The 22,436-nt window shown below is 42.6% G+C and overlaps 1 protein-coding gene across 5 annotated transcripts in view; it reads right to left on the bottom strand.

Annotated features, from left to right (window-relative positions):
* Positions 1 to 22,436, bottom strand: part of DNAH12 (dynein axonemal heavy chain 12) — a 159,719-nt gene that overhangs the window by 91,459 nt on the left and 45,824 nt on the right. For 4 of the 5 annotated variants that reach the window (XM_050958412.1, XM_050958411.1, XM_050958410.1 and 1 more), the window contains 11 exons: positions 21,062 to 21,214; positions 20,386 to 20,625; positions 17,302 to 17,547; positions 15,531 to 15,650; positions 13,118 to 13,227; positions 11,795 to 11,978; positions 8,972 to 9,112; positions 7,217 to 7,300; positions 6,935 to 7,123; positions 6,210 to 6,329; positions 260 to 448 (listed from right to left, as the gene is read on the bottom strand). In XM_050958412.1, coding sequence (XP_050814369.1) covers positions 260 to 448; positions 6,210 to 6,329; positions 6,935 to 7,123; positions 7,217 to 7,300; positions 8,972 to 9,112; positions 11,795 to 11,978; positions 13,118 to 13,227; positions 15,531 to 15,650; positions 17,302 to 17,547; positions 20,386 to 20,625; positions 21,062 to 21,214 — 1,776 coding nt within the window. Of the gene's footprint in view, positions 1 to 259; positions 449 to 2,505; positions 3,130 to 6,209; positions 6,330 to 6,934; positions 7,124 to 7,216; positions 7,301 to 8,971; positions 9,113 to 11,794; positions 11,979 to 13,117; positions 13,228 to 15,530; positions 15,651 to 17,301; positions 17,548 to 20,385; positions 20,626 to 21,061; positions 21,215 to 22,436 lie in introns of those variants that run through there. The other variant, XM_050958415.1, reaches the window with a different exon arrangement.

The following is a 22,436-nucleotide window of genomic DNA, read 5'->3' as shown; positions in this document are numbered from 1 at the left end:
CTAAAAAGCTCTGTTTAGAAAGTCAGTGCATTAATTCTTTTTAAAAGAAAAACTGATTATTAAATAAAATAAATGTATTGTCAACCAACAGTTGTTCATTTACTCCATTAAGAGCCCAATCCTGTTCCCATTAAAGCCAGTCAATCCTGCTCCCAAAGGATTCTAAGAAGCTAACATTTCCACCTAGCTGCTTTCTTCTCTTAGATTTTAAAGATCTATTTGAACTACTCTAAAAATGAGCAATCAGTAAATCTCATACCTCATACATATAGTCATAGACCAAGCCTTTCTCATCAAAGAGACAGTCCCATTTACCCACAGCTGCTGGCACTGGATGAGCCTCAGACTTTCCTGCTAGAATATCCTTCATAAAGATATCAAAAAGGACTTGGCTGTCACTGTCACAAGTTCCACCAATGGACCAAACCATGGAGAAAGCAAAGCAAGCCTGTGAGTACAAGGAGATAAACAATTACCATTCTAAAATGATAACTACTGTATGGTCTGATCAACACATAAAACTACAAGGAATACTATTATGTTGAAAAGTGCTAAATGTGGCCATCATGTGGGTCTTTGCGCCTAAGACAGTCACAAATCTAGTTAAGGATAAGTCCTCTTCTTTCAGGTTCAGCAGAAGAAGCAATTAAGCCCTTTTGTGTAGTGAGACAGCTGGAAACAATTGAGGATACCAAATGAGGCACTGAGCCATGTGGATTGAGGGATTCTTTGATTGCCAACACTAGGACTAGGAGTTTTGTTTTTGCAAGGGGTATGTGTCTGTTTTAGAGGAGAAAGCCAGAGAAGCAACCACACTTATCACCATGGTATCTAAGTACCTGAATGTGACTTTGAAAAGAAGAAGAGACTGAGGGTATGTCTACACTAATACAGGTTATAGTTTATCTGAGGGTACGTGTACACTATGGGATTATTCTGATTTTACATAAACCGGTTTTGTAAAACAGATTGCATAAAGTCGAGTGCGCGCAGCCACACTAGGCACATTAATTTGGCGGTGTGCGTCCATGGTCCGAGGCTAGTGTCGATTTCTGGAGCATTGCACTGTGGGTAGCTATCCCGTAGCTATCCCATAGTTCCCGCAGTCTCCCCCGACCCTTGGAATTCTGGGTTGAGATCCCAGTGCCTGATGGGGCAAAAATCATTGTCGCGGGTGGTTCTGGGTATAGCCTCACCCCTCCCTCCCTGAAAGCAGCAGACAACTGTTTTGCGCCCTTTTTTCCTGGGTGAACTGTACAGACGCCATAGCACGGCAAGCATGGACCCTGTTCAGATCAATACCGCAATCGTGGACGTTGTAAACACCTCGCGCATTCTCATGCAGTCTATGCTGAACCGGGACCTGCAAAGCTAGGCGAGGAGGAGGAGGCGGCTACGGCAGCGCGGCGACGAGAGTGATGAGGACATGGACACAGAATTCTCTCAAACCTTGGCCCCTGAGCTTTGGAGAGCCTGCTGGTAATGGAGCAGGTTCTAGCCACTGAACGCTGATTTTGGGCCCGGGAAACAAGCACAGACTGGTGGGACCACATAGTTTTGCAGGTGTGGGACGATTCGCAGTGGCTGCGAAACTTTCGCACGCGTAAGAGCACTTTCATGGAACTTTGTGACTTGCTTTCCCCTGCCCTGAAACACCAGAATACCAAGATGAGAGCAGCCCTCACAGTTGAGAAGTGAGTGGCAATAGCCCTCTGGAAGCTTGCAACGCCAGACAGTTACCGGTCAGTCTGGAATCAATTTGGAGTGGGCAAATCTACTGTGGGGGCTGCTGTGATGCAAGTAGCCAAAGCAATCATTAAGCTGCTGCTATGAAAGGTTGTGACTCTGGGAAATGTGCAGGTCATAGTGGATGGCTTTGCTGCAATGGGATTCCCTAACTGTGGGGGGGCGATAGATGGAACCCATATCCCTATCTTGGCACTGGAGCACCAGGGCACCCAGTACGTAAACCGCAAGGGGTACTTTTCAATGGTGCTGCAAGCACTGGTGGATCACAAGGGACGTTTCACCAACATCCACGTGTGATGGCCAGAAAGGGTTCATGACGCTCTGTTTAAACGGCTGCAGCAAGGGAATTACTTCCCAGACCAGAAAATAACAATTGGGGATGTTGAAATGCCTGTAGTTATCCTGGGGGACCCAGCCTAACCCTTGATGCCATGGCTCATGAAGCCATACACAGGCAGCCTGGACAGTGGTCAGGAGCGGTTCCACTACAGGCTGAGCAAGTGCAGAATGGTGGTAGAATGTGCATTTGGCCATTTAAAGGCGCACTGGCGCACATTACTGACTCGATCAGACCTCAGCCAAACCAATGTCCCCACTGCTATTGCTGCTTGCTGTGTGCTCCACAATCTCTGTGAGAGTAAGGGGGAGACCTTTATGGCGGGGTGGGAGGCTGAGGCAAATCACCTGGCTGCTGATTACGTGCAGCCAGACACCAGGGCAATTAAAAGAGTACACTAGGAAGAGATGCGCATCAGAGAAGCTTTGAAAACGAGTTTCATCATGGGCCAGGTACAGTGTAACTGTTGTGTTTGTTTCCCCTTGATGAACTCCCCCCTTGATTGACTCATTCCCTGTAAGCAACCCACCCTCCCCCTTCGATTATAGCTTGCTTAAGGAAATAAAGTCACTATCGTTTTAAAAGTCATGTATTCTTTATTAAAAAGTCATTATAAAAAGAGAGAGAGAAATGACAAGGTACCCCGGGTGTGGTTTGGCAGGAGGATAGGAGGGAAGGAAAAGGCTACTAAAAACATTTCAATGTAATGACAGCCTTTTGGTTGGGCTGTCCACGGGGGTGGAGTGGGCGGGTGCACGAAGCCTTCCCCCATGCGTTCTTACACGTCTGGGTGAGGAAGACATGGAACATGGTGAGTGGTGAGGGTGGTTACACAGGGGCTGCAGCGGCACTCTGTGACCCCACTGCTCTTCCTCAAGCTCCACCAGACATCAGAGGACATCAGTTTGATCACGCAGCAGCCCCAGTGTTGCATCCCGCCACCGCTGATCTTCCTGCCTACACCTCTGATGTTCCTGCCGCCACCTCTCATCTCGAGCGTCCCTCCTATCCTCACGTTGGTCCCTCCTGTGAAGAATGTGCAGCTGCATGAGGGAGGGAAAAAAGGGAGAGAAGTATTTAAAGTATTTAAAAAGATATATTTTACAGAACAATGGTTATACTCTTTCACAGTGAACAACACTATTCACCTTACATAGCACATGTGATTTCACTACAAGGTCGCATTTTGCATCTTAATATTGAGTGCCTACAGCTCTGGTGTTACAAGGGGACAGACGCAGGCCCAGGCATCAGAATTCAGCTTGCATGCGGCCACGGTAAGCCACTGTCTTTTGGCTTCTGCAGCCTTCATATACACAGTGCCCTCCTTTCCCAAATACCAAGCAAATCCCATTCAGTGATGCTTCTTTCCTGTTAACATGCAGCAGCAGAAGCCACCCCCCCATAATTCTGTGGGATGATTGTTTTACCCCCCCCCCCCACCCCATGGCTGGTATCATGGAAGATCACTGCTAATCACCCCACTTCCTCCTCCTGACCGTGTGGCTGGTACCAGGGAAGATCCCTAATAGCCAAACGCGAAAAAGCTCAGCGCTATTCCCCTCCCACCGCTTGGCTACGTGCAAGGAAGGATTTCTTTTAAGCAACAGGCAAAAAGCCCAGTAAAAATGGCCATCTCTGTCCCCTTATTTAAATTGCTGAATTTCAACCAGGTTACCATGAACGATATCAGTCTCCTGAGGATAACACAGCGAGATAAAGAACAGATGTTTCTTGAATACCAGCAATCACCGGGACCATACGCAGCTATGCTTTGTCATGCAATGATACCCGATTACTTGCTACATGCGTGGCATGGTAAAGTGTCCTACCATGGTGGACGGAATAAGGCTGCCTTGCCCAGAAACCTTCTGCAAAGGCTTTTGGAGTACCTCCAGGAGTGCTTCATGGAGATGTCCCTGGAGGATTTCCGCTCCATCCCCAGACGTGTTAAAAAACTTTTCCAATAACTGTACTGGCCGCGAATGCATCCCAAGTTCTTAGGGCAAATCAATCATTAAAAAACACTTGCTTTTAAACCATGTTTTATATTTACAAAGGTACACTCACCAGAGGTCGCTTCCATGGCTTCACTGTCTGAGCTAGTGGCTTGGGAGGGCTGGGAGGGTAATTCCGTCTGGGTGAGAAAAAGCTCCTGGCTGTTGGAGCTAACGGAGTGCTCTGTGCCCTCTGCAAGCTTGTCCTCCTCTTCCTCCTCCTCATCTTCCCTGTCCACAGAATCCTCAGGCTTGGCTGAGATTACCAGCCCCACCTAGGAATCCATGGACAGGGGTGGGGTAGTGGTGGCGGATCCCCCTAGAATTGCATGTAGCTCAGCATAAAAGAGGCATGTTTTCAGTCTTGCCTCGACCTTCCGTTTGCTTCTTTGGTTTTCTGGTAGGCTTGTCTGAGCTCCTTAACTTTCACTCTGCACTGCACTGAGTCCCTGGTGTGGCCTTTCTCCATCATAGCCTTGGAAATTTTTTCAAATATTTTTTCATTTCGTCTTTTGGAATGGAGTTCTGTTAGCACAGAATCCTCTCTCCATATAGCGATCAGATCCAGTACCTCCCGTGCGGTCCATGCTAGAGCTCTTTTTCGATTCTCAGGAGACTGCATTGTTACCTGTGCTGAGGAGCTCTGCGTGGTCACCTGTGCTGATCAGAGCTCCACGCTGGCCAAACAGGAAATGAAATTCAAAAGTTCGCGGGGCTTTTCTTGTCTACCTGGCCAGTGAATCAGAGTTGAGATTGCTGTCCAGAGCGGTCACAATGGTGTACTGTGGGATACCGCCCGGAGGTCAACACCATCGATTTGCAGACACACTAACCCTAATCCGATATGGTAAGACTGATTTTAGCGATACTCCTCTCGTCGGGGAGGAGTACAGAAACCGATTTAAAGACCCCTTTATATCGATATAAAGGACCTCGTTGTGTGGATGGGTATAGCGTTAAATCGGTTTAATGCTGCTAAAATTGGTTTAAACGCATAGTGTAGACCAGGCCAGACCTTCTACAACACAGAATTCACTACATTCTACTGCACAAATAAAACACGGTATCAAATCCCTGATGACTTTAAATGAATATGTGATGCTGTAAATAGTCTCAAGGAGTGAAATTCACTCCCCCTACAAAAAGCTTGAGTAGTCAGGCTCTACATAAGTGAAGTGCAGGATTTGAAATGTACTCCTCTATCAAGCCAGGGCCAGGGCTCAGTGCTGTCCCACAGGAACAACAGACACAACCTTCATGTTAATTGCGTGGGGCACAACCACACCCATGACCCCACCCACAGCCCACTCACACAGCCCATCTCCTTAGTGAGCTTCTGAACTGGCCCTGCATGGGCCAGTCTTGAGGCTACTCCACAGCATGGCCACTCATCTAGCAGACCCCAGCAGAGCCCTTATGTAGGCTTCGTTTTTAAGCACTTTGTGGTGCCCCTTGCACTAGAGATTAATTTCATGTATGGATTCTACTAAGACCATAAGACAAGTAAAGCAAAGCATAAGCAGTTTGTAAACAGCTGCAGATCCCAAGCATCATTTCAGACTGATATTGATTTTGGACCTCTCTATTCACGTCAATCTCTAAAGAACATTTTAAGATTAATGTATGCCTCAGAAATTGCTGTTCTCATACCATGAAACTTCTGTACAACCTGACAAATGCATTGCTATCATGTGCACATCATTCTTTACCCAACATGTGATCATGCACCTGCCTTTAGCTAGCTGCTTGGTCTTAAAACATGAGTTAGTTAAAACAAAATATTCTAAATTAATTGACAACAGATAGGAAAATGGTTGAAATATATCTGTCTAGGTACTTATAAATCCCTTATCACTGTAGTGTTTGAGCACCTCCCAAGTTTTAGAAAAGTAGCAACAAAACAGTCTCTCAACTCTCTTCTTTCACTTACCAAGTTAAAGTGAACTTGAATAGTTAGCAGAAATGTGTGTGTGTGCACAAACGAAGTGTATGGATGTGTATGCTTGCTCATGTGGGTGATGCACTGATTGCAGGAAAGCCAAGATGAAGAGATTAATTTTGCAAGAGACCTGTTACCAATTATTTGGTTTTTTTCCTTATTAAAATACATCCAGTAAAAGACCAACCATAATCCACGTGCGGATGTTTTTGTTGGTAGGATCCTGTTGCACAGTTTGACAAAGTAACATTTCAAAAAGTCGACTGAGAGACACTACAGCATTGCTGTTGCTTGTGGGAACCAGCTCCTACAAGACACAAAGAATGGAAAATGATTGATATCACAGTGTCAAATACTTCTCACAAATCTTACTATATCTTTTGGAAAAACAATTAAATTATATATTGGCTCTAAACAAAAGACTTAGGGTCAAGTGTTTTTCTTTTAGTTTCAAAATCCTTTTCCCTTGTCCTGTCCCTGAAAAGCCACCCTCTTAATCTGTAATATTAATTATGACAATAATGCATCTTTTAAAAAATTAGACACAATTAATACAATGATATAGATGCAGCATGAGGAGCACCGCTTATTGTATGGCATGTGGGGCATCACATAAAACGCTTTCCCTAACATAAAACAATCCTCTTCCCTCCCCTCAAACTTCTGTGAGATTACTTTTCACTCATTACGATAATGGTTAGCTTTTAAATATCTTTTACCTACAATTTCACCTAATATTCTTTGTCAAGTTTTCCAAATGGGGCAAAGTAATTGCCCTCTCAAAATCAGATGCGTCTGCTGCATATGCAAAAATCTGCCATGGCCATCGCTGAGTATTCTGTCATAGGACACAGAGAGTGGACTGGAAATATCAACATAATTATTGTGGTCGAAATAAAAACAAAAAAATACCTTGCACTGTTGTTTACGAAATCTTAAAGCTGGTGGTATTAACCAGTTAAAAAGTTCTTGCAGAAGATCTTGGTGTTCCTTTTGCCTCAGGGGTTCAGGTAAGCTGTTCAACCAAGAGGTTACAAGAGGCATCCAGCCTAGCTGTAATGGCTCCAAATAAATCATGCCACAACGACTGACTGTAGCTGGCTAAAGAAGAATAGTAAATTCGCTTTAAGACCACGCCCATGCATCATTATATATTGTATAATTGTGTAATTAGGGATTACATTTTAAACTTACTGAAGCCTGGGAAAGGTCCATTGTTTCAAAGATCAGACTCATCTGAGGAGACATCTGGATGATTTCCCCACTCATCAAACAAAGCTAAATATGAAGAAGAGTTAATTTAATAACCATGGTTATGAATATTAGCAAAATCTTACATAAGAACAATCTGTTTCACTTGTATATTAATATGTTTCTATCTTTGGATGATCTCCATATCAAAATGAGTGAAGTTTACAATAGTAAATGGGAAAGACAAGCCATTACCTATTGCAACACACAACAATTATTTGAAATAGTAACCAAATTCTATTCTCTTTGGGACAAATTCTGTGCTTTTGCCATTCACATCATTTGTCTATTAATTGAGGAAATAGAAATTGTAGCTGTATTACAGGACTCAAATGATCTTTCAGACCCTGCTAGAAGAGGAAATCACAGGTAAAGGACTAATATCGGACCTGATTTTTCTCACTTATACACCTCTACCCCAATATAACGCTGTCATCAGGAGCCAAAAAATCTTACCGCATTATAGGTGAAACCGCGTTATATCGAACTTGCTCTGATCCACTGGAGTGCACAGCCCCACCCCCCCGGAGCGCTGCTTTACCGCGTTATATCCGAATTCGTGTTATATCGAGTCGCATTATATCGGGGTAGAGGTGTACCAGCTTTACATTAATTAATATATTGACTTCAGTAGAGTTACTTCTTATTTATACTGGTGTGAGAAGTGAATCAGACCCATTGCCCTTTCTGTAAGCATCACAAAACTACTGAAGTTTTACATATTTATTTTTCAACAAGAAAAATATGGATGAAAATGTTTAATAAACTAGGAGAAACTCATGCTTCAAACAGCAAAGTTTCAAGTTTTTCCAGGAAAACCCCATGACAATTATTTTCATGACCAGTGAAGTTGTCTAGGCAGTTTCTGGACTGCTCATCAGTAATTAAAATGTTCAGTTCCTGAGACTCAGCACAACTATAGCAGCAGCACCAGCCACAGTTCTCAGCGCTGCCACCTGCTAGGTCTACCCACCACTTAAAGCCGGTATCTTCCTGCACTGGATGGGAACAGAAGAGGATGGCAAGGGTCTAACTTGCACAATGTAGGACATAAGTCTGCCTCAGCCTGTGCTACTAACACAGCACAGGGATAGCCTGATGTAGATACCACGAGACACCACACCAAAATAGTATAGGCTCACAAAGTGGCCTCTGATTTGGGTACCTAACTTGGGATACCTAGGGGCTGTTTTTCAGAGATGCTGTGCACTCACAACTCTAACTGAAGTCAGTGGGAGTTGTGAGTACACCGCAACTTTAAAAATCAGGTCCCGTGTGTCTGAAGTTGGGCATACAAAAATATAGACACTCACAACTGGAGACCATTTTTGAAATTTTGGGTTGTAATCTTCCAGAGAAGAAATATCATTAAACTTCAAGTATTTTTTTCTTTTAAATCCCATTTATAAATTTAGCATTTTTGTGACAAGATTAGAACATATGTTTGATTAAGAAATGTGATCAAATTAAATACCTTATTCTACGATATAAAACAACCAACCAAGAAAATCCCACAAACAACTCTCCTGACATATCTCTCTCTCATAAAAACACAAGTTAATCACAAGCCTATTCAACTGGTTCCATTCTATCTCAGGTGCAGGTATAGCTACAAGTGCTGTTTCCTTTTATATGCAGAATTATGTTTCTTAAATGGCACAACATTTTCTTTACACATTTATAACATCTATGTTTTACCTTTTTGTTGTCATCCAGTACTGTGTTCATACTTTCTATCCACAGAGTATCAATAGGACCATCAAAAACAACCCATTTGCGTTCAGATGTCTCAGCTAAAGCAAATTCTCGGAAAGTATTGGCAACAATACCGTCTGTCCACTAGACCAGGAAAAAATGGAAACGAGCATTTTTAAAAATTCTAAATCTAAAGTCAATGGGAGTACTGACATGGTTATGTACTTTGGATCAGGGCTCTATTTAGCTCATGTTAATGAACAAAACAGAGAAGAACTAAGTAAAAACACTGAGAAGTGTTAAGAATTATTAGCTTAGTCGACTTACCACAGTGTCTACACCCTGCTGTGTCAATGGGAGATGCTCTCCTGTCGATTTACCTTACTCTTCTCAGGGAGCTAGAATACTGGAGTCAACGGGAGAGCACTCTGCCATCGACTTAGCAGGTCTTCACCAGACCCACTAAATCGACACTGCTGCATCAACTGCAGTAGTGCTGATCTACCGGTAAGTGTAGACGTGGCCTCAGTTTGCCATCTGGAACAGAAACTGGTGACAAAAAAATCAGGTATTGTCTTAGTGTAATTTGTTTACAAAAATTACACAAGTCTTGTTTCCTCAGACAAGGGGTAGTAGAGAAGAGCACATAGGCAACTCTTGCAGAAAATTGAAAAAAGGCACCTCTTCCTTGTCTCTAAAAGCAGCCACACTAATTCCTGGTGCCTCTTTATGGTGGGTATCTAGTGCAAGTACTCATCACAGAGGGGATACAATTTCCTGATAAACAGGAGGTGGAAGAAGATTTAGGGAAAGGCATCCTGGGAAAAGGGGTTTGGTACAATGGAGACAACATTCCATTTTTCCAGAACCCTTAGCCTTCTCACAAGGGGAAGGCAGCAACGTCCCAACAATGGACAGGAACCAGGTTGGGAAGGGGGAGGACTGATGGGAGCCCTCCCAAACAGGTAGAGCTGATTAAGGAATAAATGATGACCTGCACTGCATGATTTATTGCCTGGTATTCCCAGATATGTTAAGTGAATAAAGTTGTGGCCTAATTAAACCACATCCATTACATCTTGTTTTTCTTTCTGTGCGGCCATGAAAAAGCAGCTATTTTGTACCTCTCTCTCTCCCTCCAATGCGTCATACAAATTTCACTACTTCACAGACAGTCTCCTCTTCTTGTGTCACCCTCTGAGTTTTATATACTGGAAACTCTAGACCAACTGTTTATCTACACAGTTTTTGTATTGCTTTAATTATATTGGTTTACAAACTGACATAGTTAAACTGATAAAACTCCCTAGTGTAGATGCAGTTATATCTGTATAAATATACTTATATCACTATAGCTCAATTCCATACATTTATAGAAATAAGCTATTCTAGTATAAGCACCTTTATACTGGTATAACTGCTTCCACACTAGGGGCTGTGCTGAGTTAACTACAGTGGAATAAAAATCACACCCCTAACCAAAAATATTAAAGCACTACAAAAAACTGTGTGTAGACTATGCCCAAGGCTGCACATGGAGACCACGTAGCCCTGAAAGACGAGCCTGGGGGTCTACCCTGCTTCCGCGCAGCTCCTCTGCAGGAACCTCAGCACCTCTACTGCCATACAGAGAAGAGCACTTTAATCCACACAATACCTTCTGTGTGCGGTTATAGCACAGCATCTTTAGCTCTTTTTGTAGGGAGTTTCATCCTGAGGATTTATACATCAGTGACTCCTAACATGCAAGCCATTAGCACCTTTTGCCATAACAATGTATATTTGCCTTTGGTCCAGTTATTCATAAATTTAAAAAAATTCTGCTCTCAGGGTATGTCTTCACAGGAGTAAACTCGAGTGATTAACACCAGCGTCTGACCACCCAAGTCAGGCTAGCCTGAATGTGAGCAGCCACACGGCAAAGCCACACCCGTGTTACTGTGTCCTCACTAGTACTGCTATGCTCCCTCAGGGCAGGGCCGGCTCCACTGTTTTCACCGCCCCAAGCAGCGTGCCAAACTGCCGCTGCGGACGGCGGGGGCAGTCCGTGTGCCGTTAGAATGGCATGCGCATTTCCGTGGTGGCAGCAATTTGGTGGCAGCTTCTGTCTTCAGCCAGAAGACAGCAGCTGCACTGCCGCGGACAGCTGAATATAGAAGCTGTTGCCAAATTGCCATCGTCGCAGAAACGTGCATGCCACCGTAACGGCACATGGACTGCCCCCGCCGTCTGTGGTGGCAATTCAGCGCGCTGCTTGGGGGCAAAAACACACAGACTGCCGTCCCTTGCAGACTGCTGCCCCAAGCACCTGCTTGGAATGCTGGTGCCTGGAGCCGGCCCTGCCTCAGGGTATGCTGGTCAGTTTTCTGGGGGCAACTCACATGGTTCTTTGTGCTACAGTAAGCTGAGCTGCTCAATGAATTGTGGAAGAACCTGCCTGTCCTTCTCAGTACACTGGGGAAATCATGGGAAAAGTACTGGAGTACTATCAGCACTTGATGATTTAGCATGAATCCTCACTGAAGAGTGGGTGGATTACCAGCATAAGCAACAGCAGCATCCAGGCTCTAGCCTATACCCCTAGCAAGGCCAGCTAGCCCAGGTTTAAAGAACCACCAAACTTAGTTGAGGGAATTGTTGCCCCTAACCCCCTGTGGATAGAAGGGGTTTAGGGGCAACACGCGAATAAGAGCACCCTGCAGTGAAGACATACATATACCCATTCAAACCTATCAAAGCCATCGGGGTTGCACAAGCATAACCAGTGGAGGAATGTGGCCAATTGCTATACAATATTTTCTAAAACAATCATATAAAACACAATACCTCATGAGATACCATATCGAATTGTCCAAAAAGTTGACCCATGGTAATAGATTTTGGATTCACAGTTCTAAAAATTACTTTTTCTTCTTCCCCATATCCTCGTTCATTCATAAGGGTTAGTGTATCCGCCAACAAGTGTAGAACTTTGGTCTTCCCAGAAAAAGGCTCTCCAACAAGCATAAAGCTATGGATAAAAGAAAATTATTATTACAAATCTTAACTTCATCAAATATAGATTTTATGGCACTGATCCAGCCAACTGGCCTCAATGGGAACTACTCATGCTTAATATTAAGCAGATGCTTAAGTGGATCTGACTCTATATGTAGCAAAAATTATAGTGTAGAATATATTACAGTGATTAGGAACTATGTTTTTAGGAGGTCAATACAAAAATATATGTGCTTGCATTGTGTGCACTATTACCACAGTTACCCATACCAATCAAGTATTTTATAAGTTCAAAATAACCAGTTAGGAGTCTAAATGGTAATTTGCATATGCAAATACTTGATTTGCTCAGGCAACTGCATATATTTGATTGCACAATTAAAATACGTAAATGGATTCAACTGGACTCTGCAGCAGCAGGGATTCACACTAGTGCATTTATTTGCAGAATTGGGCCTACACTTGTTCTCTAATTTTCTTTGCTGTCTAGAAAAGATTATCATAAAATTCTAGAAGACAAAAATAGATAAGGAACCTGCACTAAAACAAAAATCTTCAGTCACAACTCAGAATAAGTTTGTTAATTTCTCTCTGTTTCAGGGTATTTTAAAGTTCTAACTAGTCAATGTTTGCAAAGAGTTTTGAATATGCAAAGCCACACATTAGAGCTAAGTATATGTTTTTATTTCTTGTGAGGTACTGTACAAATATTACCATCACATACTTGCTCCTCAAAAAAAGGAAAAGACTAAAATGGCAGAGATCTGGTGGGCTAATATTTTAACACAGGCAAGTTTTTACAGCTACAACTCCTCTCCATAACCTGGACCCAAGCTGCAAACATTAAACAGGCTAAACCGCTACCGAACTCAAAGGGAGCATTGGATCAAATACGCCTGGCTTCAGAGACTCCACTTTCTTGGGAACCAAATTTGCATTAAAAATTAGGATATCCAAATGTACCAATATAAAAATTCTGCAGCATACAGAGACCCTTGGGATTTTCTATATTTGATTTAAATAATCACTGTTTGTCCTTCTTAAAAGTGGAAATAATTTCTTAGTCTATTTCCATAAATATTCTCTATTGGCTATTACAAAAAACATAACTACAACCTGTAGCACTTGTGAAATAGGCACTTGTAATCTTACCCATGTCTAACAATCATCATTTCATAGGTCTGGATCATTTTTTCAATGAAAACTTTAACAGGCTGGATATTATTTATAACACAGCATTCATTGGAACATTCCAGAAAATCCTAAAATCAAAACAAAATAAAACCTTTTCATACGATAATACTCTTCAAAAAATAATATTTTCATGGTTACATATTACATACTTTACAACAATCCTTTATAAAGCCATATAATTTTATTTATGAATAAAAGGAACATGTATCATTTATCATTCCATATTCAGATTATTGCCTCAAACAACTTCCACCCCACCCTCAGTATGTTTTACTACATTTGTGGATAACAGATTCAAATTCATTAATTACTGAATCCTCTGGGATTAGGCTAAAGAAAACTAAGAGCACCTTACTTCTGAATGAGAATATCAACACAAGGGTTTAACTAAAATGCTTTAGCTTCAGATTTTAACATTCATCTTAACTTTCCTGAAAGTTCCTAAGTAGACATGCCCTGGACTAGAGCACTATTTACTGATGTGCAGAATTTAAGATGCTGTTACTTAAACAAAATAGTTACTCTAGTCAAATATAAGGCTAATTTTTCAACTTCTCTATTGGGATATTAATGGCCTTTAGTGATGTTTATGTTCTTGTGTTGTATATAGTAGTGACTTGGCTTATCCAGTACAAAGAAATCCTCTCTATCTCAAAGCCTAATACTGAGCACTGCACTAGAAAATTAGATTGACCCACCTCTATTGTTCAGAAGCACAAAAAATCCACACATACCCTGAGCAACGTAGTTAAGCTGAAATAAGTTGCCATGTAGACAGCACTTGGTTGATAGAAGAATTTTCCATTGACAAAGCTACCACCTCTTGAGGAGGTGGATTTACAACAACAGTGAGAGAATCCCTTCTATCACTGGAGTAAACGTCTACACTGAAGTGCTGCAGCTGTGCCGTTGTAGTGTTTAAACTGTAAACTCCCTACAAAAAGAGCTAATGATCCTGTGCTGTAACTGCACACAGAAGGTATTGTGTGGGTAAGGAAAACAAAATCTTCACCTTCTTTATTGAACATCTGCCTCTGCTTTCACCCCACCCACTCCAATTACTGTATTGTGGAAGCAGGGCCGTCTCTAGCCATTTTGGTGCCCTCCACAGCCCCTCCTCCCCCTCAGTGGGGGGGCTGCGTGGGGCTCCAGGCCTCTGAGTGGGGGCTGGCCCCAGGCCTCAGCAGGGGGCGAGGGGGGACTGGCCCCAGGCCTCAGTAGGGAGAGGGCTGGGCAGCAGGGGGAAAACTGTCGCCCAGCCCCAGCCCACTTTGTTCTGCTCCCCTGGCTCCTGGACAGGGGGAACCGGTCCCCAGCACTCGCCAGGGGAGTGGTGCAGGCTGGGGACGGGTCGCTCCACTTACCATGCGATGAGTGCAGGCCCATTTCCTGCAACAGTCCTCAGGGGAGTGGGAGTGGGGGCTGGGGCGGAGGCTTTGGGGAAAGGGCAGATTAGGGGCAAGAAGGGACGGGGCTGGGGCTGGTTCTGGAGCATTACGCAGCTGCACAGGGCACCAGAAAATGTGGTGCCCCAAATTCCCTGGTGCCCTACACAGCTGCATACTTTACGTATGGGTAAGGATGGCCCTGTATGGAAGATAATAGAAGACAAGGATTTCCCCTTCTGCCAAGGTTGTTCTGGTGTATTGAAAACATCCCACATGGTTTACACTATCATAGAAGCATGTGCATTTCATGAACCTACAATAAGTTGGGTTTGCAGCAGTACAATCTTCCAGGTTCACTAGGAATTTCAGGTTTCCACAAAATTTAGAACTTCCAAGTGAACTTGTGTGAAGTCTTCTAGGAAAAGACATCAGCTTGACTCCCACCTGCATTTTATTTTTTTTCCCTTTGGTGGGAAGAAGGGGACTGGGAGGCCAGCTACCTCACCCAGTTCCTGACAGGGGAAGCAGCCAGCCTGGCCATCTCTGTCCTCACCATCCCACTGCAGAAGAACAGGAAGAGTTAACTAATCATGGCAAGATTCACCATGTTTAATAACTTGTAAAACCCCAAAGGCTAGGGAGGGAACCAGCAAGTCACAAAAGACACTAAAATCCAGGGGAAGTGGGGTGGATTTCATACTGGTATACATCCAAAAAGGCTGTTTAAGGTAAGAGGAGTCTTGGGATTTTTTAGGGGCTGAGGCGTAAATGGGCCAAAACTACAAAGATAAATCCAAATTTGCAAATGATGAGAGCCTCAAGGCTGGGTTTGGGTTCAAAAGAAAACCCAGTTAATTTTGTTTGATACAAATTCCATTTCATTGGGCCTCATTTTGCAATTCGAAATAGAGTACTGCATTAATTACAAATGATGCAGTGCCATGAGTATTAGTAAAAAAAAGTTACCTTATACATGTACTTACATTGTAGTCTGCTTCAGGAAGCTTAACACCAGGAAACAAATCACTAGTAATACCCATGAACAGAGGTATATCATGTGACAAAAATTTAGGCTCATTAACATCCTTAATTGATCTAAGAAGCTAAAGAAAACAAATAGTAAGTTTACAGAAAATGAGTGTTCTGATTGACATGCTGACTATATAAATACAAATAAAATCAGTCTGCACAATGTGAATCATAAAATCATAGGGTTAGAAGGGACCGCAAGCGTTACCTAGTGACCCTGTCAAGGTGCAGAATTTGTTCTGTCTCAACGATCCGAGAGAGAGCTATCCCATCTCCTTTTGAAAACCTCTAGTGAGGAAGCTTCCACAACCCTGCCGAGGGAGTCTGTTTCATTGTCCTACTGTTCTTACAGTTAGGAAGTTTCTCCTGAGATTTACTCTAAAACTGAACTATATGCTAATGTGTGATGGGTAAGGTTAAGATTTTGTCACAGTTATTTTTAGTAAAAGTCATGAACAAGTGTGGACAATAAACAAAAATTTACGAAAGCCAGTGACCTGTCTGTGACTGTCACTAAAAATAAAGGGGGGGACACTGACACCTCCAGTTCCCGCTGCCCATGGCTGACAGCTCCAGGCCTGCTGCCTGCGGCGGCAGCTGACAGCTATGAGGTCCCTGCCACCCGTAGCAGCTGACAGCTGTGGAGCACCTGCTGCCCACAGTAACTCAGAGCTCCAGGGTCCCACACCGCATGCAGCAGATGACAGCTCCAGCCCTGCCATCGCAGGAAAATATCTCAAAGATCTCTGAAAGTCATTGAATCAGTGACCTCCATGACAAAATCTTAGCCTTAAAAAGTAATGTGAATTATACAGCAATCAGTGCTAGGCTGCACTTAGAGGCAGCAGTCCCTGTAATGAGTGAAGATGCATCAAGCAGGGCATTTCCTGAAATTGTGTTAGGGGGTCTGATGGAGCACCCCAAATGCTCTCCACTGCCTCTCATGACTATTACAGTATTGCCATCTCTCTGCAATTCTTTCCCCAGTTTAACACTTCTGAAGACCCCGCCCTCTTCCACCATTAATGCAGCAATGAAGAGGGAGAGTTCCTGAACTGATGCTGCTGGGAAGCGGAGAAAGCTATGTCTCCCTTTGCATTGTCTCCTCTATTCGTGGCTCTGAAAAACATTAATGGCTATGTTAAGTAAACACATAGACCAAACTCTGGAATCACTGAAGTGTTTCAGAAAGTATGGACTAAATTTTTAACTTGGACCAAACCATGCATCAATAATTTGGCCTTACAAAGAATTCAATGTAAACATAGCTCATATCAATGTTGGAAGGTCCTTAAGATGTATCCAGGAGCTCTAATAGCTTCCTTCCACACGAGTCTCCCGTTGGGGGTGTGACACATGGCCTGAAAAGGTTAAGTGTCCTGCAGGATAAATGACTCAAATTCAACCCTTAAAGACATGGGGAGATAATGTTTGTGTTTTCATGTATTTACATATATATGTGTAGTGGCCAACAATATAATCAACAGTCCTTTTCTAAGCCCTCCCAAAGGGAGGTGCACTGCATCCTGTTTGGTGAGGCTTAGCATTCCCTGGCCACTTGTACCCTCTGGCCATGATTCTTATCCCCAATTTACAGATAAAGAAATTGAGACAGAGTGGTTCAATGACTTCAGCAGGCAATACTGTGAGACAATGGCACAGCTGGGTTCAAAACTCTGAAATACTTGACTCAGCGAAATTCACTATGTTACCTGAGGGACTTACCAATATATCTTCATTCTCCTGTGGGAATTTCAGTTTTAGGTTGCCAGCAGCCACTAATACAGCTTTAACAGCACGCATACCATAGTCATAATGGAACTGAGAGGAAAGTTGCTCTGAACAAAGTCTGTAGGTCATTACTATCTTCACTGATAATGGCTTGGCATTCAGAAATCCGTATGAGTAGAGAGAGATTTCTGCTATCAGAGCATAGTTAGGAACCATCATAGCTACTGTTCGGAAAAGAACCTGAAATGCATATCGCAGAAAATATGCTTAAAACATTTAAAAGAATAACAAAAGAATTCCTGTAACTCCGATTTGCACTCAATATGTATAGATACTGCAACATAAAAGTTCTTGTGGTAACAGTATTACCAATCTTTGAAGACAAGATCTATGACTCATTAAGAGCCAAAGACAAGCAAGTAGCCTATATGGCCCTCATTACACATAACATTATTCACCAGAACGATAAGGAGTCCGGTGGCACCTTAAAGACTAACAGCTTTATTTGGGCATAAGTTTCCGTGGGTAAAAAACCTTACTTCTTCAGATGCAGGTTCACTTCTCAAGTGAGGTTTTTTACCCACGAAAGCTTTTATGCCGAAATAAATCTGTTAGTCTTTAAGGTGCCCCTGGACTCCTTGCTGTTTTTGTGGATACAGACTAACAAGGCTACCCCCTGATACTTGATATTATTAACCAGATTACCCTGCTTTAACTTCCTCCTCCTCCACTCCCTTGCTTTCAAGAGAACAGAGACTGCTCATTGTGTGCCACCCATAGGCCAAACACACCTAAATGACAGAAAAGGATGTGGGAGAAAGAGATGGGACACATGGTAGCTGGGGGTACATCTACACTACAGGATAATTTCGAATTAACTTAAACCAGTTTTATTAAACAGATATTATAAAGTCGATTGCACGCGTCCACACTAGGCACATTAATTCGGCGGTGTGCGTCCATGGTCCGAGGCTAGCATCGATTTCCGGAGCATTGCACTGTGGGTAGCTATCACTATAACTATCCGGCCAATAACTTCGATTTGCGGCTACACTAATCCTAAATCGATATGTTAATATCGATTTTAGCATTACTCCTCTCGTTGGGGAGGAGTACAGAAATCGATTTTAAGAGCCCTTTAAATCAATTTAAAGAGCATTGTAGTGTGGACGGGTACAGCGTTAAATCGATTTAACACTGTTAAAATCGGTTTAACAGTGTAGTGTGGACCAGGCCAGGGACAATATACTGCACCTCCTGAAGGGGTGTAGCAGCGAGCATGTGTAGGAGCAGGATTTTTATAATTGTACTATGAGAATTAATGTATGATTTGATTTCATCCTGCCAGCCACCCTTTTTGAATAGCAGAAAGGAAATACCCTCTGGGACACTGGTAGAAATGCATCTGACAGACCGCCAGTGTCTGTACTGATGCTAAGGCAGGGACAGACCAGAACAAGCCTTATGACTGATTATGGTCACCCTTTTGTTTTAGGATAAGTTATAATGTCTACTATTGTTTCCTGTATGTATTACAAATTAGGCACTCTAGTTAAATATACATTTCTTTGTTTTAAGGTTTAGTAAGTAAGAGACAGGATCTCATACTGCGTTTATATTAATGAGATTAGAGGAATGTTGAAGGCCCGGGCCTCAGTGTTTATAGTTTTGATTATAAGATTTAGGAAGGATTAATTTACAATGTCTTTTGCTCAATATAAAATGTATCTGTTTGTATTCTCAAAGGTCTCTGTAAAAGATTGTTTGTGTGAACGAGGAATGTATGCATCAGGAAAAGATAAAGTGTGAAGGCCATTGTTATAGCCAGATGGTAAAGCAAGGAGTGAAGAGACTTCACGACACCAGAGAACCATCAACGCGCATCCATAATGAAGAAAGGGCAGATTGATGACCCTGAGGTAAGGCTGGCACTCCTAAAGACAGGACAATTGATTAAATTGTAACCAGGACAGGATGACCCTCTCGAAGGTGTATTGGAATGTTTACATCAAAAGAGAACACCAATTATGAAGTAACTGGTCAGAAACTGACACATCAAAATCCATAGACTTCAACAGAGAAAAAAGACTATAAGAACAGGGTGCTTTGCCATGGGACTTTGGGTTCATCTTGCCACACTCCAGGAACACTGGATCGCGACCGACAGAGCCAGGCTCCCCTCTGCAACCAATCTGGCTGGCCACTAGACTGATCCAGACTCTGACTGTTAACTATAAACATCAACTGGCAGGACTCTGTGTGTGTGTATGTGTATGACTGAAAAGCATATGCTAACTGCTGTATTCTCAATAAATGAGGAGTTTTTGCCTTCTCCTCTATAAAAGATCCTGTCTGCTTTGTATAGAATAACACATGCTCTCTGCTGACTAGAGTATTCCTGAATGAATTCTGCCTTCCTGAGGTAGAATTCCTCCCTTTGAGGCAACATGGCTCTGTCCCTTCTCAGTTTGGTGCTGTGACTTAAAGGGAAAATAGAACCGCAATGCTGCTATCAAGACATCTTCACTTTGCTGAAGCCATGTCTCGCCACTGAAATAGGAGCACTAGCACAAACAAGTATCACAGCAAATATTTGTAACTGGTAGTTTGTATGACTCTCATCATCACATGATCTAGTCAAATTGCTCTAGCACTGCTTCTGAATAAAACTCCTTTCTAAGTTATTTTTAAGCATATTTTCTTAAAATATTTGGATTCAATATAAACACTACTTTAAAAGCATATAAGGTCAAATCCTGCAGTCCCCTTTCCCCAGCTAAACAACCCTTACTGAAGGGTTTGTCTCATCTCAAATAAAAGCAAAAATTATAATAATTAGTAAAACTTCAGTTCATAACAGCAGAAAAACTGATTTAAAACCTTCAGGCAGAACAAACTGGTTTGAATAAATTAAAAGAAAATGAAACCTAACAAATATGTTGCATAAGAAATACAAAATTTAAAAATACAATTTGTTTATACTGTAGATGCCACATTCTGGTGCAACTCCAGCAATGAATTTGGCACTAGGTTCCGTAAATGCACTATTAACTGAATATGCTTATTTTATTATTTTACCTTGAGGTTGTCTGGCAGTTCAGAACGTCCTGCATAACCTGGATTCATGGTAATAGCTACAAAACAGTTGGGATTGAGCTTCAGTTCAGTCCCTTCAAAAAGAAACGTTTCCATCTTCATCTGTATGGCTCGCTGAATGCAAAGGATCTGCTGAGCCACCACAGACAGTACTTCAAGCTCAATTCGATTAAATTCATCAAAACAAGCCCAAGCACCTGAAGAAGCCAAACCCTTAAAAAACTGAAAAACAAGAAAGAAAGACAAAAACTGTACCCCTAACAGAGAATCAGGAAATTTAAAAGCAACAATCAGTAGTACAATGGCTTGAAATTTAATGTTGTGCAGTGAACTTATTTGCATACTTTGAATAATATTTAAGCCTTCTTAGGAGGAAAGGTCAGTAGCTATATTAGGAAATTAAGTCAATGGAAATCTTTCTTTGGTTTTACTGGAAGCTGAGTCAGGTTCATAGGCCCTGGTCCTGCAAACTCCTTGTCACGTAGTTACGCTAACACACTGCAAGTGGTCCCATTGAAGTTAGCAGACCTTAGATTATAAACTCTTAGGGGCACGGAATCATGGGTGCAATTTTCAAAAGGGCATGTAGCTCCCACTGAAAGTCAACACCTTTCCTCCTGAAAAACACATACTGATCTTAAAATATAATTCAATTTACCTTCCCCATTGCCAGATAATCAAGGCCATCAGAACAGTTGAAGACAACACACTGTACAGCAAGAGCCTTAGCCAAGTCTTTAGTAGTCTCTGTTTTACCTGTCCCTGCTGGGCCCTCTGGAGCACCACCAAGGTTTAGATAAAAGGCTCCAATCTAAAGAATGGAAATAGTTTATGAAAATTAATAATTTAAGCAAAGACTTTTTCATAATGGAAAATAATTTTAAATTCAATTGTAAATTGAAAACACTACATAGTTGAAAACAAATTATCGTATAAAACCAATATTTATCAGATTAATACTAAACAAAAAAGGCTAAGCTAAAAATTATTTATGTCTTCAAAATACAGGAAACTCAAAGTTCGATTTTGAGTTATTCTTTATTGTAGGTGCCTCAGAAAAGGGCACAATCTTATCTATTCCTGAGCAGTCCATATCATGACTAGACATTGTATGTTATATTGGACCTGATCATGCAGCTCTTACTCAGGCAAAAAACATTTTTAAAGTCCATGTGCCTGATCTTGCTTACTTCTGTTCTCTATCTGTTGCTCTCCTTTTCCTTTTCTTAGGGCTTGGCTACACTCGAAACTTCAGAGCGCAGACGCGGCAGCGCTTTGAAGTGTGAGGCCTTGGCTACACTGGCGCTTTACAGCGCTACAACTCTCTCGCTCAGGGGTGTGAAAAAAACACCCTCCTGAGCGCTGCAAGATATAGCGCTGTAAAGCGCCAGTGTAAACAGTGCCGCAGTGCTGGGAGCTTTAAAGTTTTGAGTGTAGCCAAGCCCTCAGGCTCAGCCAGAGCTCTCCCAGCACTGCACGTACTCCACCTCCTCATGGGGATTAGCTTGCAGCGGTGGGAGCCGCGCTCCCAGCGCTGCAGCACTGTTTACATTGGCGCTTTACAGCGCTGTATCTTGCAGCGCTCAGGGGGGTGGTTTTTTCACACCCCTTAGCGAGGAAGTTGCAGCGCTGTAAAGTGCCAGTGGAGCCAATGCCTAAGAAGCAGCATCTCCTTTCCCACTCATTCTTTGTGGTCTTTCTCATATTGTCTCCCTTTGCTCTACCCATGTTCTGTTGTCCATCATACCCTGTCCGACTCCATATTCTATTCACTCCCACACCATCTTTTCTTCTTTTCCTATCCCAGCCTTCCCATCTCTCCTACCCTCCAAATCTTTCTTTTCTCCCTCCCCTTAGTTCCCCTATCACCTTTATTCCTCCTGTTACTAACCCGGACTCTCTTTTTCTCCTCCACCCTCCCCATTTCTCTTCTGTACCCCTAATCCCAGTCTTTCCATCTCCTAGTTTCATTCATCTTTCAGTCACTATGCACAAGGATGCCATCCCATGGAACATTTCTCTTCTAGTCAGTT

Source organism: Gopherus flavomarginatus, chromosome 6 (assembly GCF_025201925.1).
Source record: "Gopherus flavomarginatus isolate rGopFla2 chromosome 6, rGopFla2.mat.asm, whole genome shotgun sequence".
In the NCBI taxonomy this organism is placed as follows: domain Eukaryota; kingdom Metazoa; phylum Chordata; order Testudines; family Testudinidae; genus Gopherus; species Gopherus flavomarginatus.
Note: the sequence above shows the minus strand (reverse complement) of the source record. Positions and strands in the feature narration are given on the sequence as shown.